This window comes from Apaloderma vittatum, unplaced genomic scaffold (genome assembly GCF_000703405.1).
Source record: "Apaloderma vittatum isolate BGI_N311 unplaced genomic scaffold, ASM70340v1 scaffold14997, whole genome shotgun sequence".
Taxonomy (NCBI): Eukaryota; Metazoa; Chordata; class Aves; order Trogoniformes; family Trogonidae; genus Apaloderma; species Apaloderma vittatum.
The window spans coordinates 1-16,753 of NW_009724645.1; the positions used below are offsets into that span (position 1 = coordinate 1).

Here is a 16,753-nt window from a genome sequence, read left to right on the forward strand (position 1 = left end):
CCAACCTGAATTGTTCTACGATTCTATGATTACCCTACAGTACCATAGCTGAGCTGCTACAGAGGAGTGTACAGATTCATCTTTTTGTGCAATGAGTCCAGCTGGATTTGGAATGTTTTTCCATTACTCATGTTTTCCTTTACATGGAAGTGTTTCTCATCGGAACTGTACTTTTTTCTGAAACATTTCTTTGTTCCAGTGTCTGCTTTATTAAGTATTATTTTAAAAAAACTTAATATTTTTTGAGAAGAACAAATTAAGTTGAAGGTAATACTGGAAGAGGCAGGAAAATGGTAAGATGAAGAATAAGAAGTATAAGACTCTGTGTCGAAAAACTAGAAAACTACGTGAAAATAAAAGGAAATGGAGATGGTGCTTAAAGAAACATTAATATGTGTGTGCTTGATTGTCTTAAAAGGATAATTAATATTATATTACATTGATGATTTCTTTCATTCCTGACTGAATTTCTTTTATCAGAGAAATACTCAATTTTGCAATTACAGCAGTAGATTATATTTAAAAGTTTAAAAATAAATAAATACTCAAAATGATAGAAAATTCTGAAGATGCACTAATGTTTCAATTAATGAAATCTTCGGTAGCCCATACTCTGTAGCTGTACTTCACCAAAGCATGTGAATTTGACAGGTATCTGTATTTCCAGTAACAGTTAGAAGCAGATTAAGAAATTGATCGGCCAGTTTTGTGGCTCAGAAAGATTATATGACACTCATATCTTTTATTGTGGTGGGATTTTGGTTTTATTTATCTACAGAATCTTGGAGGAAAAGGAGTGCAACAAATCATAAAATCATAGAACGTGTTGGGATGGAAAGGACCTTTAAAGGCCATGTAGTCCAACCGCCCTGCAGTGAGCAGGGACGTCTTTAACAAGGTCAGGTTGCTCAGAGCTCCGTCATGGCTGGCCTTGAATGCATCCAGGAATAGAGCCTCCACCACCTCAGTAATAATTATAAATAATTTTTTTAGCCATTTCACATGCCTAGGTATTTCAGTTTTGCATTATGATCATTACAGCTTTGACTGTTGCTGAATACTTCTAGTACTTCTAAGTGCTAGAGTACTTACTAAGTACTTGTACTATTAAGTACTTCTAGTACTTCACTGACCGTTTCAGGGCCCTGGGACGGTCAGTGAGGGAATCTGGGGCACAGGTTACATTTTCGTCTCTCCTTCCAGTTGTGGGCAGTGACATTGGGTGAATCCAGTCTATTAATACGTGGCTCTGTGGCTGGTGTCACTGCCACAACTTCGGGCTCTTTGGATGGCCTACACAGCACCAGGCTGGCTAGCCTCAAGTGGGAGTCACCTTTCCCAAAGAGGGAAGAGCGCCTTTGCCCAAGAGATTTCAAGGCAATGGTAAATGTTCATAGTTAAAGTTTTATCCAGAGCGCTCTGATAAGAATTGGTTAGATATCATGGCAGAGGTCAATATTCAAGAAAAAGTTTTTTGAGAATAAAGTTATCATGTTTGTCCCAATTAAGATTTTTTTTTTTTCTGGTAGAATAACATTGTCTTACTAGGGAAGCAACAGGGCTTAAAATCATACTGAGTATGTTAAAAAGAAAAATAATTTATGATACATAGTTTTCCTGGAGTTTGAAGAGGTTGCTCCTAAGTGTTTGCAGCATCTGAGCTGAAACATGTATGCTTGAACCTCTCTGAAAGTCTAGGACACAGGTATGTGTAAAGCTTTGCCTCTGAAATGTATGTGGAAAAGAAAGTAAAAAATCTTGGAGGTAGTAATTTTTCTGCTTGTTTGTTTTTATGACTCTTCTCACTGTCACCTTTTTAAAATCTACCTGATATTTCAGCAATAGTATTTCTAGAGATGCTATTTGCAGTTTCAGCTCTGTTCTTCATTGAAGGCTGAGTTCACATAAAAATACCACCCAGTAGTCAATGTATACAACCCCCAAAATAAAATACTGGGAAATATAATATGGTATGTAGTGACTTCTGAGTACCACTAGTTGCATATTCTTATAGGCGCATTCATAACATTGCTTTTTAAAACAAATCATAACTGCAGCTCTGATCCATGCTGGGCACTAACTGCTTGCAAAGCAATGTCTCTGTATGTGCACAGATAAGAAGAGTGGATTTAGAAGTATAATTGGAGAAACATGACAATTTTTTTTTTAAAGAAATCCGATGCCGTTGTCTTCCTCCTCACCCTTTCATGAAAAATTTCACACGTATTAAAATCAGTGGAAGAACAAAACCATGTAAAAGCAATTTCTCTTATTGGAGGGAGCTTCAGTTACTGTACTCTGAGCTGCTTTGCCAGCTTTTTATTTGTAGTGCAGGTATAAAGGTCATGTCCTTATTTCATGTATTAATAAACACAAGTTTAAACAAGTCCTTTGGTTTTTTTATGTTCTGTATAGGTATCAGTCGTACAGATTTCTTGCCGTTGGGCATCATATTTAATTAAAAAACCTCTCTATTTAGAAGCCTAGCTTGATACTTTCGACATTAAGAATTTGACTTTAAGTGGCCCACATTTAACTTCAGCCTGGTTTGGAGTTTCAAGTCATTAACAGATGGTGATGTTTCTATCTCTGTTATAGGGGCATGTACTAGTATTGTGATACTGCTAGTTATTGTAAATATATGTTATTTGTACTGTGTTACAGTTAGTTCATTTTTTCGAAACTAATAGTTTAGTTTAAAAGTTGGAACTCGTATTTGTTTGATGCTGAGAAAATGTTTTTTACAGGTGCTCACAATCTTATAGATAGATAGATAGATATCTTTTATATACTGTAGTTGAGAGTTTTCCATTGAATGTTAAATGTAAAGGTTATTTTTCTTTCCGGTTAGACACACTACTTGAAATGCTTTTCCTTGTGTGATTCATTAAGATTGCTTGAGCCACTCTTGAAAATGAGTAGAATATGTATTTATTAAATGGTTGCTCATGTTCCTTTGTATTGAATTGACTAATAGGGGGTTTGGGGTGGGGTTCTTGTTTGCTTTTGTTTTCTCCTACTGTTATTTTGAATTCCCTGAGTTGTTCTTCAGTTTACAAGAGAAGGCTTGTAGGTTTTTTTTCAGTTACAACATAACTTTTCTGTTTTGCCAATACTTTTTGTTCTTAATGATCTAAGCTAGATGTAATATTGAACCTTGAATGTATTCAGGACTGATAAAAATTTCAGAATCTGATCCAAACCTACTGAAGGATGTGAGAATGCATAACCCCAATCTTCAGTAATGGTTGTGCATCTGACTCCCACTTACAGAGGGAGACTTATTTCTCATTTACCATCATATCTGGTAAACAAAATCTACAGTCAGCTCAATTCTTTCTTTCCATTCTGGCTGAAATCTGATGCCAGTGTGGTTAATAGGAGCAAGCTTTGAACTGCTCATATCAATCTCCCTGGTCCTCAGTGTGTTTTTATTGTTCTAGTAGAATTTAAGCATGGATGTGTTACCTCTGGAGACTAAGAAATTCCTCTTAAATTGCAAAGGGGAAGAATTCTGTGATTGAAATAGGTCCAGTGTGATGTTTAGCTACTGTATTTAAAAATGTGCATACTGAAAATTACGCAGTTGCCAAATTTGAAATTGACATGTTATTCTACACATTTTAATGCTTGCCTGATAGAAATCAGAATGCTCCTCTGGTTTTGAAACAGTATAAAGTCCTATGTTTAATTTCTACCTATTCTGCCTTTTTTGTCAGGAGTCTCTGCTTTATGCAAACAGACGCTTAGAAGCAATTCCAGGTGAAAAGGTTCTGCGAGACAATAAGGAGCAACGTGATCAACAACATCGTCTGAACGAAATAGATCATCAGCTGACATCCCTAGAGAGAAAATTTGTAAGTCTCCTGGTTTTGTCTATATTTTCCCTTTAGTTTGAAAACTTGGAGTTTTATTATTCCGTGTGTTTTTAAAATCAAATTCTACGGCCTTTTGTAAATTCCCTAAGGAAACCCCCAAAGAAATATACAAGCAAAAGTCTCAAATTTCCTTAATCTGTTAAACGTGTTTTTCCATTGTAACGCGTGTTTCTCATTGACCTAGTGTCTTCCCAAGTGAAGGAAATTATTCTTCTCTCTTCCTTCCCAGAGGGGAATAGCATAAACAAACGTATATAAATACATCCTAAAAAGATTTTTTATTTTTGTTTTTTTAATGGCTCATATAATTCAGTGTTCTTTGAAGGACTGGCTCTGATGGGAATGCCACATACACAAAGTTATTGTGTGATTTAGTTTGAATTCATTTAGTGTGTTTTTGTAACTTAACTTCAATACATGAATTTGCTAGGTGCAGGGACCTTTAAAACAGGAGCATGTAAGTAAAATGATAGTAAAAAAGTCATTACTGTTTTAGAATAAGTACATCATGTATTATCCTTATTACTACTTGGAGTCAAAACAGGTAGGGAAAAGGCAATTTAGAATCCAAGAGGATCTCATTATTAACCTCATAGGCAGAAATTATGTTTATTTCTAAGTCATAGAGCCTTATGTGGCTCTCTCAAGTAATATATTACTGTCCTTTTCTCTTTCAATCAATATAATTTATTATATTATTCTCAAGTTACAATAAGGAAATTTAACTAAAAACTAGTGACAGGAGAACCACAAGGACTTCAGGAATCTTTTTACTTATTTTTCAATATACATTGTAAATCTGCTTTTTGATCTGTGCTGAAAGAGATACAAAGCAGCTTATACAGAAGAGAAAATATATAAAACATTTAAAAACCAGATGAATTCAAAAGGAGAGTCCAGAGATGATACAATTGTCATTTGTTTGGCCTGAAAGCCAATGTTGTTATTTGTTTTAATATTGGATCCCTCATAGATCTTCTTAAGAGCACTACATTAGAAAAAACAGTAATTTTTCATGGCTGTGTGTTGTTTCTCATGTGTAGCTGATTTTAGTGTTTTGGGGGTTTTATGTAGTAATAAAAACATTTATATGAGTTTGTGTTAGACCGAAAATCCATGTTGTCTACCTTTGCCTTTTGGAGATTTTTATTCAGCAGTAGGTTTACTATTCCCGTTATCTTTTATCGCCCTCTAAAGGGAATCTGCGGTGCGGCTCAAAAGCTTTGTGATTCAGGTAGCAACATCACCTCAGTGGCATAATTTTAATTACTGATAGCACTGGTGCTCCAATTGCAAAACTTCAGCCACCACCTACCAGGTGTATGGTGGGCAGTGCTGGAATGATGATAAGACTTCTAGCAGGATTAAATCTAATTTGAATACAACTACATGTAGTTCCGCCTTTGGTTTGAGGGGGAGTGAAAGGCTAATTGACACATTCTTCCAATCAGTTAATTTTACATACTTGGGGAGTATGGGAACAAAGACTTCAGACAAGGAACCAGTGATTGCTTTAGAGACCGTTCACTTGGGGGTGTGTGCCGCTGCAGTAAGGCAGCATATTTAGCTCTACCTGTTCACCATATAAAAACAATAGTGGGTGTTCATTTTAATACACTGCTCTCTTATGTTAGTTAAAAGATGGGAGGCAAATAACTGGAAGAATTCTGTGGAACTTCAATATATTGAATAGGTTAATAGGTAAACAGATAAAATAAGTCTGCACATGGTCATCTTTTCCTAGTCGTTGGCCTTTACAGGACTTTTTGTCATTACTGACCTTGTTCATGAGGCACACACAATGTGAGGAAGTGCGTCTGGGAACTGTACGGTGGTGGATGGGCCTGGGAAATACAGTGGGCTGCTGACTCATCCAGATGTTTTGTACACAAGTGGATCAGTTCCAAGTCTTGGTTGGGTTATAGCACTATTGTTTGGTTTCACATTACAGGCAGGGCTTTTTTCCTTGGCTAGATTGTATTTAGAACTCTAAACTGATAGACTGTAACATTAATTCACAATGGTTAGAGCCAGAGAATTTGTCATCTGTGCCTGTGTGTAGCTGGTGGCCAGACTAGTGTTGCTGTGTGCTGTGCAGCACCTGGTAAAGGCTTCTTCAGGGGGACATACTGTGTCTTCTTAGTAGCTCCTGCTCTGTAGCGTGAGTCTGACATCACAGCGCATGTATGTGAAATATTTGTATATTAGCTCCTCTGCGAGATACTTGCTTGCCAGAATAATTGGATGAAAGTCGGATTTTTTCCTTCTAGCAGTAGAGAAAAAAATATAGAAAATGTATGCTGAACAACTTTCAGAAAATACTATTGATACATTCTAATCCTATTTCTGGAAAATACAGTTATTACTAGAGAAGATTGGACAAAACAGCATGGTATCGCCTTCTGATGCAACATACATAATTGTATAACTTTTTTTTATTTGTTGTGGGAAAGTTTATAAAGCAAATAACTCTTAGGCAGTGTGGACTGAGTGCCTCATTTCTATGCCAAAGTAATATTGTGGGCATCAGTTCTGTAATGTTAGCAGCAAAACTGCTCTCTGTTAGGAACTGGGTGATGAAAAGCTAAACTGAATGCTTGGGTTGAGAGGGGAAGTACGTATTTGGCGTGTTTCCAGAATAATTAAATTATTTCTGGAGATGCTGTTTGTTACTCAATAGGTGGCACTCTTCACTGTATGTTAGAAGAAGAATGCCTAGGTGTGATCCTGGGGGATGATATTACTGGTGAAAATGTCATTTCTACAGTACAAAATACAGGTTCTGAGATTGCCTCTCACTTTTGATGTGATTCCAGGTGTGCAGCTTTCAAAGTTCAGCTATTTTTCTAGCTTAGCTAATTAAATTGTCTACTTAAAATTCACATTACATTTAATTTTCTCCTTTACTCTTTCTAAACCACTGTAATTTGCTGCATAAAATTGGCAATAAATTCTCTCCTCTGAGTTGAGGAAGTGATTTGTCAGCAGTTTGGAATGTAGTTTCTGAATGCGTGGTTATGCTGGGCTTTATAATTTTGAAACATAGTATTTTATAAATTTAATGTCTGAGAGATGACTTTTAAAAACGTATGTTAAAGAACACCTCCTATAAAATATTTTCTTTGTGTTGTTTCTTTTGTTTGGTTGGTTGGTTTTGTTTCCTAGGTGGAAATTATGGGTAGTTTAACTAAGCAGAATTTAGCTCTGTGTTTTAGGGAGTAACCTTACAGTAGCTGTAGAAGTAACTTCTTTTAATTCTTTTGGTATATATATAGTAGAATGCTGTATTTTTTCCTCTACTGCAAAATTAATCATTCAAATGGAATCATATAATGGTAGCTTTGCTCTGACCTTCAAGGGGGAGGAATACATTCATCGTATTTCTGGAGCAGGCTATTTAGTAGGTGCTGGCTTCTGAAATGTTAACATTTATGGCCTCTTCCATTACACCTTCCCTCATGTGTGCTGTGAGACTTTGTGGTTTCAGCTAAGTCTGGAACTGAGTACTCAAAACAAGGCTGGAAGGTAAGACTTTAATGTACTTTACAGTCAATATAAACTCCAGAAAATCTGCAAAGTGTTATGCTTGAAGTAATCAAACTAAGGGCTTTGGAATCTGAGTTCTTCATTTATTTTGAAGAAAAAATTATTCCCGGTGAATTAATATACCAAAGAATGTATTGTATGCATTGTGAAATGTCAGTCCAACTGAAATGTATCTGTACCGTGGTTTCTGGGCCCTTGCTGAATTTCTTTTAGGTTTTAGTTTGACCTTAGTTCACTTGTTCTTCATTTGAAACCATGGCTGACTCTCTCCACATTCTTTCATCTTTCAGTTTCCTGGAAACCATTGAGCTTATCTTTGTTTTGTGAATTGCATTGTTAACTGCTGCTTCAAAAAAATGTTCAGCTGCCAAATGCGTGTTGCTGAGCATTAATGAGAAGAATTTTATATAGAAAGAATAATAAATGTAGTTATTTTTCAGTTATGGCTTCTACTAGTTGGCCGTTTGTGATAACCCAGTAGCATGTTTGATGATGTGTTGAATTTCTTCATGGCAGTAGCTTTAAATGCACGCCCAAGCAAGCTCTTAAGTAAGGTAGTTTCATCTTTGCTGGCTACATGTGTGTTTATTTCAAGTGTTTTACACTGGAAGCTGCTGGAATCGAGCCACAGATGTCTCTCTTGGAGTTTTGATTAAATACATAAATAGAAAAACATTTCAAATCCATATTGAATACATATAAATGTGTATATACATGAACATATGTATAATGTTACCTCTTTAGCATGACCGAGATACTGATACCTACCTAAAAAAAAGTCTGCTTACTTGCAGTAAGTACTTTTAAAGCGCAAGCTAAATCTAGTTTGCCTAGTCTTAGATTTAAATTTATCATCAGATGTCCATATGTCTGTAGGAAATATTTTTTTCACAAGTTCGTGCAATTTGGTGATGAGATGCAATATATGATTCTTAGTTATTGAGATATTTTTAAATATCAAATATGAAAATACACATCTTTTGTTACCTGAATAGCTGAACTTTGCAGAAAAGTGAGCAGTTGGATGGTGCAGAACAAGAATAGTAAATATGTAAATGCTGTCTCAAACTTTGATTACTTGTAGGAACTTACTCCAAAGGGCATGATTCTTATCTTCTTGATGCAGAATAACGTATATCTGTGGGGAGGGAAACCTCAGGATAAAATTAATTGTTTAGTGCTGGAGAAAGTCTCACAATTTCATGGTTTACCCTGCATCAAGGTGATGGTGGGGTTTATTGTTAAACGTTATTCCATATTTTTCCCCTGAAACAGAACTAATTCAATATACCTCATATGAAGTATGTATTAGACACCTTCCAGACAAGGAAAATACATTGTTCCTGACTTCTACCATAATTCTCTTCTTCTCCTATAAAGTGAGAAATTCGGGCAGTAATTTGTCAACTAGATAAGTCTTTGATATCCTTTTTAGCCGCAGTGTCTCCAGAAATTAATTGCTAATACTTTTTCTGCAGGGATATAGCCCTGTTTTTTGGCTGCTCTAATTTGTCCATTGGTCGTCCTTCTGGGTTCTTCTGATACCTATGCAGTAACATATATATAGCAAACATCTTTATTTAATAATACTGTGTAGTTGCTGGTTTCTGACTAAGCATATGTTTGTCCATAAAGCCAGAACCTGTTTAATAAAAAAAACATTCATAACGTATTTCATTGTACAAAATAAAGGGAAAAATAACTTACCTAAATAAGGTTGAGATGTACCACTTTCAACATTATTCCTTCAGAAAGTATCCACCAGGTCCTAAAGTTGCTCGCCAGATTGTTGCCTAACTTTAAGCAGATCTTGTTCAAGTTTTACCAGAATTAATTCTGATTATGTGATTGTACAAAATTGTTTCAGAATGAAATGTGGTAGCATTTTCAACTGGGAAAAAATGTTAGTATAAAAACCTTGTTTTCTTCATTTGACAGCTACTATGCACAAGAAGAGAGTAATAAGACTAATAGTGGATTAATAAAATTCAAATATTTCACTCATCATTAAAATAAATTTCCTATTTATTGATGATTTTTCATGGTGCAGACAAGAAGGAAGTAGCTACTGGAAGTATATATAATTTAAATATGTATAATTTAAATTATAATAATTTAAAAAATATAAATGGCATTAACATTTAATATAATTCAGTATTTTTGTAGTATTTTTACTTTTTAAAATACTAAATTGTATTAAAATATGAATGCATTAAAATTATAATGCTGCATCTAGTTTATATAGAAAACTATTACAATAATATTTACATAAATGCTGGAGCCAGTTAAATTGAACTGCATCTATGCAGTGATAAGTAACATTACCAACGTGCATCGTAAGTATGAGTTATGCGTTGATGCTGTGTATGAGACATCATTGCTGGGATTTGATACCTGCAGTGATTCCTGTTTCATACGTAGTGGGTTTTCTAGATAAGAGTGATCAAATTTTCTGTCAGTTCAACGGACTGATCCTCCTCTGCTGAAAAGGCAGGGAGTTTCCTGTTCAAACAACTCTGCTAATCTTTTGCCTCAGAATGTGGAGAAAGCTGAGAAGCACCTCGTGCTTGTACTTCTCTCAGCTCATTTTGAGCAAACGAAGCTTTTTATCTTTGTGGTTTTTTGGTTTTGTGGGTTTTTTTTGTGGTCTTTTTTTCCCCCTCTAACCACTATGTTTGTTCCCATTCTCATTCCCAGTGTCTTGCATATGATGCTATTTGTTTTTGTAGAGTTGAGCTTTCTCATTATTTTTCACCTATGTATTAGGGTGTTTACCATCTTAAAAAAACAAACAGGCCAGCTTTGACCACCCACCCATTGCTAAATGTAGTGCCATTTGTAGTCAAATGTTTGATCTCCTCTGGCTCTGTGTCTCTCTTTAACTTGATGTAAATTTAACTGTAACTGCACTACTTTCTTAAATGTCTTTATAAATAAATGGCATTCGACACCATCGAAGAGATTCTTACTGGTAATGTATCTTGCCTTGGATGTTGACAGAATTCATGAAAACTAATTTGCTTCTATCCTCTTAAGAGTATTCTTGCAGTATATACTTGGTCACCTCATCTGTCCTCTCTGAGCTCAACAAATGTAACAGCGCTCTTCTATTTGCTTATTGCTTTCATTACTGCACCGTCCATTTACCTGCCCCCTGACTTCTCCTACTATTATGTCTGAAACAGGTTGCCTGTATCTACCTGAAGGCCCTTTTTCATTCCTTACTTGTGCCCCTTCTTCTCAACCTCTTGTCTTCAGTTTATGGTTGAGATAAACATACGACTTTAAAGCAGGACGGTACCCTTCATTACCCGGTTGTTTTATTTTTAAACAATTGTGTATCGCTCTGCTTCCTTCATGCCTAAAGCCTTTTCAAAATGCTTTTCAGTGAATTGATGAGGATTGTATTTCTGATTTAAGACAGTCAAGTGTATTGATCAGTGGAGTTTCAGTGCTTTCCTGGTACTTGACTGCTTATGTATATGTAGCTTTTGTATGCATATACTTACAGGTTTGTTTGGCATTTTCTTTTCTCCTTTCTCGTACTGTGTTTGTACAACATCCAGCATCACAGTTTATTGCAATGACTATGGTTTCTAGCTGTGGTGGTATTAAAGATTCACAATTTCTCTGGTTAGTACAGGTATGTCCACAGCACAAAGTGTTTGTCACTGAAGGGCATATGTCTTTTTGAGGCAAGAAGGAAGGTGTTTGCTTCTTGCTGCACAGCTCTATTGGCAAACTTAGGAGTTCCTTATTCCTTGCTGCCAGTTAACGCTGGTTTTTAATCTCTGTAGGAAAGAAGCATTGTTTTCGTTGGACTTCTTGCAGCCTGAGCGCCAAAGAGAAATAGTCAGGGTGGAGCCTTTTTTTATCTGCAAGTGTTGTAGGGGAAGGCTGTGTTTCTTCTTGGCCCTCAGATGTCACATGCAAGATGAGAGAATAAAACAGCGGGACTGCTGTGAAGGAAACCTTCTGCAGTGTGTACTTCAGTGTAGTTTATCCTTTTGTGGGTGTGTATTAACATCTTGATCTTTTAATAAGTAACACATAAGAGTGTCTTTCTATCTTAGTGTTGATAATTACGTAACTTGGAGTCTGTGATAAGTATCAGCATAGAAAAAAAATTATTTTATACATGTGTGTCTGTTTGTCTGCATGTACAAACTATGTAGTTGAGCTTTCATTTTCTTTTCTTGAGACACTTAAACCTGTTAGGCTAGGATGGATGTGTAATCAGACAATATCTCTAAAAGGGAAGGATGTAAAGCACATAGCAGGTGTGCAGGGTGCTGATACACTTTTAAACTACATCAGACTATTTGACAGCCACATGGGGGTCCTAGGCCAAAAAATATCTTAAATGGCCTAGCAGGATGTGACTCTTACCAGCACCAGTAGTACAAATATTTATAATATCTCATGTATTTCAGTTTAAGATGTGTAATTGTTTATGTATATTCACCTGTAAAAGTCAGTAGTATTAAAGAAAAAAGTTTATTTTTAGTACGATTCCTCAGAGTTTACAAATTCTATTAAATCTATAGATAAGATGGATATTGCAGTTAATGCATTAACACAAACTGATGGCATGCTGTGAGAAATTGATACTAAGAGGTTTATGACAAAGCTTAGCTGAAAGCTAGAAGTATCTCTGGTGGATTTTTGGCTTCTAGAAATATTTTCCTGAGGCAACAGCAGCAGTATTTCTAGCATGAATGCAATATTTTTTTTTTTCAGAAGCACTTTAATCCTGTTTACAGAGTCAAACAAAGTTGGCTTGAGAAAAGCTTTGGAAGTTTTGTCTCATTGATCTAAATAGTCTAATTACACAGCCTATTTTTTAGTTATGCTGCACAGCACAGGCCAGAATCAAAAAATTCTTAGGAAGCTGGGCTGTCCTGTTTTCAGAAAATCTTCCCTGTAAAATATTCCCTCTCATTAGAATCTGAAGAGCTGAGGGCATATAAACTTTTGATGGAAAAACTACGTAGATACCTAACATTCTGCTACCGAGTGTTCGTACTGGTTGCCAGTTTGGCAGAGTTGGGCATCTCGTGGCCTGCCTCATGCCTAAGTCTGTTTTTTAATTCTCAGACTGAGCATTCCTCTGTCTATGGGTTCTGTTTGCTAGACATGCTCAGAGCATGCCAATACACCCAAGCAGCCCTAAGTACAAAGCGTGTTACTAGCCATGTCAAGATTATGCCCGTTTTCTTTCAGAATCACAAGCATCTGCCTTGGAGTACTCCTCTGCTTTCTTCAACCTCAACAATTTCACCTCAATAGCTTTGCCTCTGTTTTTCTTCATACAAGAAGGTGACTTAACCCCTACATAACTTTTTTTGTAAGTTTGAGAGGAGGAGAAGGGCATCATCTTTCCAGTGGTGAAACTGATATATTCTTCCAGGAACACAAAATTCAAGCCTTAACAAATGCTAATCAGGAGGACATTTCTCTAGCCCAGTGATGGGCAGGATGTTCCTCTGTTCTGAGCATTACTTGTACAGACTTTGATTCTTTATGCAAAATTAATAAACAGACCACAAACTTCCTTTTTGCAGCTGACAATTTCATTGCTGATCTAGATGAATGACCTTTGGTTTTCCTAGTGCTTTGTGGTGAACAAAGTTATTGTTCAGGCTTACCTATGTCCTTGTCATCAAGGTCTCCTCTAGTTAGTTTGAGACTTTCTGGGCATGTACTGTTATAACTATGAATGGCAAATGTAATTGCTGCCACACAAACTGAAACTGTGTACCCACGGGCCATGGCACATACTTTGTGATAAATCCTTATCTTTAACATGGTTGTCTGGTTCTGAAAGAAGCAGGCTCATAGGTTGTTTTCATGGGTCTTTTTTCTGTTGCTTGATTGAGTTTTGGCTTTGATTTATTTAATTATTCCCCTCTGCGTTTTTTCCCCAATCATCTCTTCACTTTGGCACTATTCTGCTTACAAACATTGTGAAATGTACATTGATACATAATATTGCATGATAATGATCGTTTTTTGCAAGTTTTTGCTTCTAGAGTACTGGTTTATTGATATTCTTGCTAAATGGTCTGTTACCTTTAGTTTCACCTATTCAGATAGTATCTGAAAAAGAAGCCTATTATAAAAAGTTGGCATTGTAAGGCTGAAGATACTGGCTAGACTTTGTAAGAAATATTTTCCCTGCTTCTTAATGTAAGCCATTTTTATTTTTCTACTCTTCCAGTTATATTTAGGAGAGAGTAGGTTTGTCTGAATTCCTTCCATAGAAGTCCCACACTTTTAAACTATTCCTTTGAGAGTACCTGCACTGTATCTTCACAGTTTTTTTTTAAATATATAATTTGAAAACCAAATACTGTAGTCACTTCTCTTTTCCAAGTGCAAAAAGCTGCCTATATTAAACGCATATCCGTGCTAAGAATCTCCCTTTGTATGCCCTCTGTGACTGCCCTTTTTTTAGAGCGTCTCCATGTTGTTGTCGTAATTTTCTGACATGCAGCGGGCTCCCCGTCCCTTTCTGCTGGCATCTTTTCCTTGGTCATGCAGTCGCTTCTGCCTGGACTATTGATAGTTTTTGTCTTCAGAGTGAATTTCTCTAATGCCTTATTGCAAAGTAGTGTAATTATATTGTGTTTCATGTACTTATATATGTATGTATTGAACCCTAAACACTATTTTTGCTAAAAAGAGTATTCAAGTGTTCTGAACAGTTTAATTTTTCTGGGATATTCATGGGAAAAAAAAGATGAAAACTGGATAGCTGCTAATACAAACATGAACATGTGGTTGTAGCAGACCTTTATTATTGCTAGCTGCTCTTCTTTCTGTAAATCAAAGCTTTTCTTCAAAGCAGTCACAAGGAAAAGTGGTGTCTCCCAGCAGGCACTCCTCATTCTAGAGGAAACAAACATTTTGTGCCTGTCCTCTGCTATTGGCTTAAGTGTAATAGAAGCTTATTAAGAGAGTGCTGGAAGCTCCTGGTTTGTGAGAAGCAGTCTATCGGGCTTCATCCTTTTTGATGAAGCCATGCGTATTATCTTTTCACTTTCATAGAATCTTCTTATTGAAGAAGCTCTTGTCAATGCAGGCTTTTGCAGTTAGTGCTGCTTCTCTAAAAAAAATAAACTAAATCCAAAGAGTCATATGTTACCATAAGAAGATTTGCAGATAAATGTACCACAATGTAAAAGTTCGTGGATTTATTCTATATTTAACAGGTATGCTTGTGTAGCTGAGAAAGCAATTAGAGTTTTTTATTGCTACAATTGTCACTCATATGCAATACCTTGTACTAAGTTTTAGTTCAGGATATTTGACTGAGGAAATAAAAGCCACTGTAAATACTGGCAAGTGTTTTTATTACCAGTATTTTTAGTAACAAAGCTAGAAAGCAGTAATTAAGGAAAGTGACTTAAAAGTGATAGCTACAAGCAGCCAATAAGTTATATTGTAATAAAGCAGCAAAAAACCAGTGACCTTTCTGGTATTGCATGCAAAGGCAGACATTGGTGGCTTATGTTTCTAATAGTAATTTGAAGTGTGGTGAGATGGTTATTATTATTACTATTTTTATTATTATACTTGAATTATGTGGATTCCATAAATGTCAAAACAAGTCTTGTAGAGAATGAAGAGATATGCACTGATTTGTGGGTGAAGATTAGAAATAGTGATTATGCATCTGTTAAGCAACCTCTTTATGAATGGTACACATAGAGCGTAACTTGTAAATAGATCAGGAGTGTAGACAAGAAGTGTGGAGAGAAACAAGAGATGCATTATGAATTTATACAAGTGATCATTATGGAAACATATTTCCAGCTGTAAATAGTAAGAAAGTTGAATTCTTAGGGTTTGAAGTTACTGTATGAGTAACTTTGGTTTATTTTCATCTCAGTAACAAATGACTTTCAGTGACTAGTTTCTGCAGGTGAAAGTGTTGCTTATTTTTGAACGGGTACAGGTATCAAATAATTTTTGATTGGAGGACGGAGGATTTGTGCCACGTGAATTAAGTTTTTTTAGCGTGAGTTCTGATATGGAAATGATTTCATAACTTCTGTTTATTTTCTTTATCTTTCAATTACCCATACATACTTATCTGACAATTTGTTTTTTTAAACCATTACAATAGAATGTTTCTAGTTTGTTTATGAAGCTTTGGTCCTGAAGCTAGGAGTTTCAGGAGCAGTATATTAAAGCTATAAAGAAGTAAACCATAGTATTGCAAAATTAATTGATAATATCAGCAGGACAATTAGCTGTAGATTTAGATTCCTTATGTTAATGACATGTTTTTATTCCTGTAAAAATTATGAGAAGATAAATTATATTGAATTTGTCCTATTGTTACATGCTGTAGGATTATTATTTATTTTAAAGGCAAATGTTGCTTAGTAAGAGGATATTCTTAGTAGGAAAAGTAATATCTGTATCTTGTTTGTTTTAATACCAGGGGTTCACAACAGCATTTAGCTAAAGAGAAAAGTGAGTGCGTAAATCTTTTAATTAACCTCCCTGATTATGCATCGTGCGCCCTTCATTAAATAGATCTAACAGGGAAAAAAGCCAGTTGTTTCTAATAATTTTCTAGTGCTTTTGTGGTTTGTATACTTCAGTGTTCTGAAGGTCGGATAGAACTACCAGACCATAAAATCCAGCCAGCGAGAGATCTGGAGCTAAGAGAGCTCAAGGATTTATTAAGTGATGTGAAACTCTATTGTTTTGTGCATGTGTTACATAATTGCTGTCAATGCAAGGCTGTTAAAATTCCCTGCTAGTAATAACACGAATACCATTTTATAGCTTCAAGAGGAGATAAAAGAAGTTTCTTAGTCAGCACTTCAACAATATCACAGCACATGTCAGTTTTATTATTGTGGGGCCTTCAGTTTTGGCAGATGCTCTCCATTCTGGCTGTGGTGTGGTAATTACCATATAAATTAAGCAGTGAAATAAGCTGAGTGCAGCCTTATCCCTGCTGCCTGTAACCAGGTTGCAAGTACCGCAGTGTGAAACAGGCATAATTCAGACTGATTATTTTTAGAAGGCCACATCTTGAAATGCTGGGCCTTTATCTCTATTCAAGTCAATTTTAAAAGTAAATTGAAGCTGTTTAGTTGCTGTGCAAACAGAAAGATCATTCTTTCTCCACAAGGTACTCTCCATAATAGCATTCCAGGAATTAGTTTAATCCATGCAGGTTTGATTCATAGCTGCTAATTATATTTCAGCATACATTCTAATGCTTCAAATTATATGTGTCCTTACTTTAATGAGTTATAGCTAGTCCTTAAATTGGGAGCTTTGCACTTTTATATCTAACAGGCTTT

At 35.7% G+C, this 16,753-nt stretch overlaps 1 protein-coding gene across 1 annotated transcript in view; it reads left to right on the top strand.

Annotated features, from left to right (window-relative positions):
- Nucleotides 1-3,719: 3,719 nt before the first annotated feature.
- LOC104269890 (fibrous sheath-interacting protein 1-like) overlaps nucleotides 3,720-16,753 on the top strand; it is a gene marked incomplete at its 5' end in the record, with an annotated part of 48,852 nt that continues 35,818 nt past the window's right edge. Inside the window, one exon of the mRNA XM_009872605.1 lies at nucleotides 3,720-3,857. Coding sequence (XP_009870907.1) covers nucleotides 3,720-3,857 — 138 coding nt within the window. The remainder of the gene's footprint in view (nucleotides 3,858-16,753) is intronic.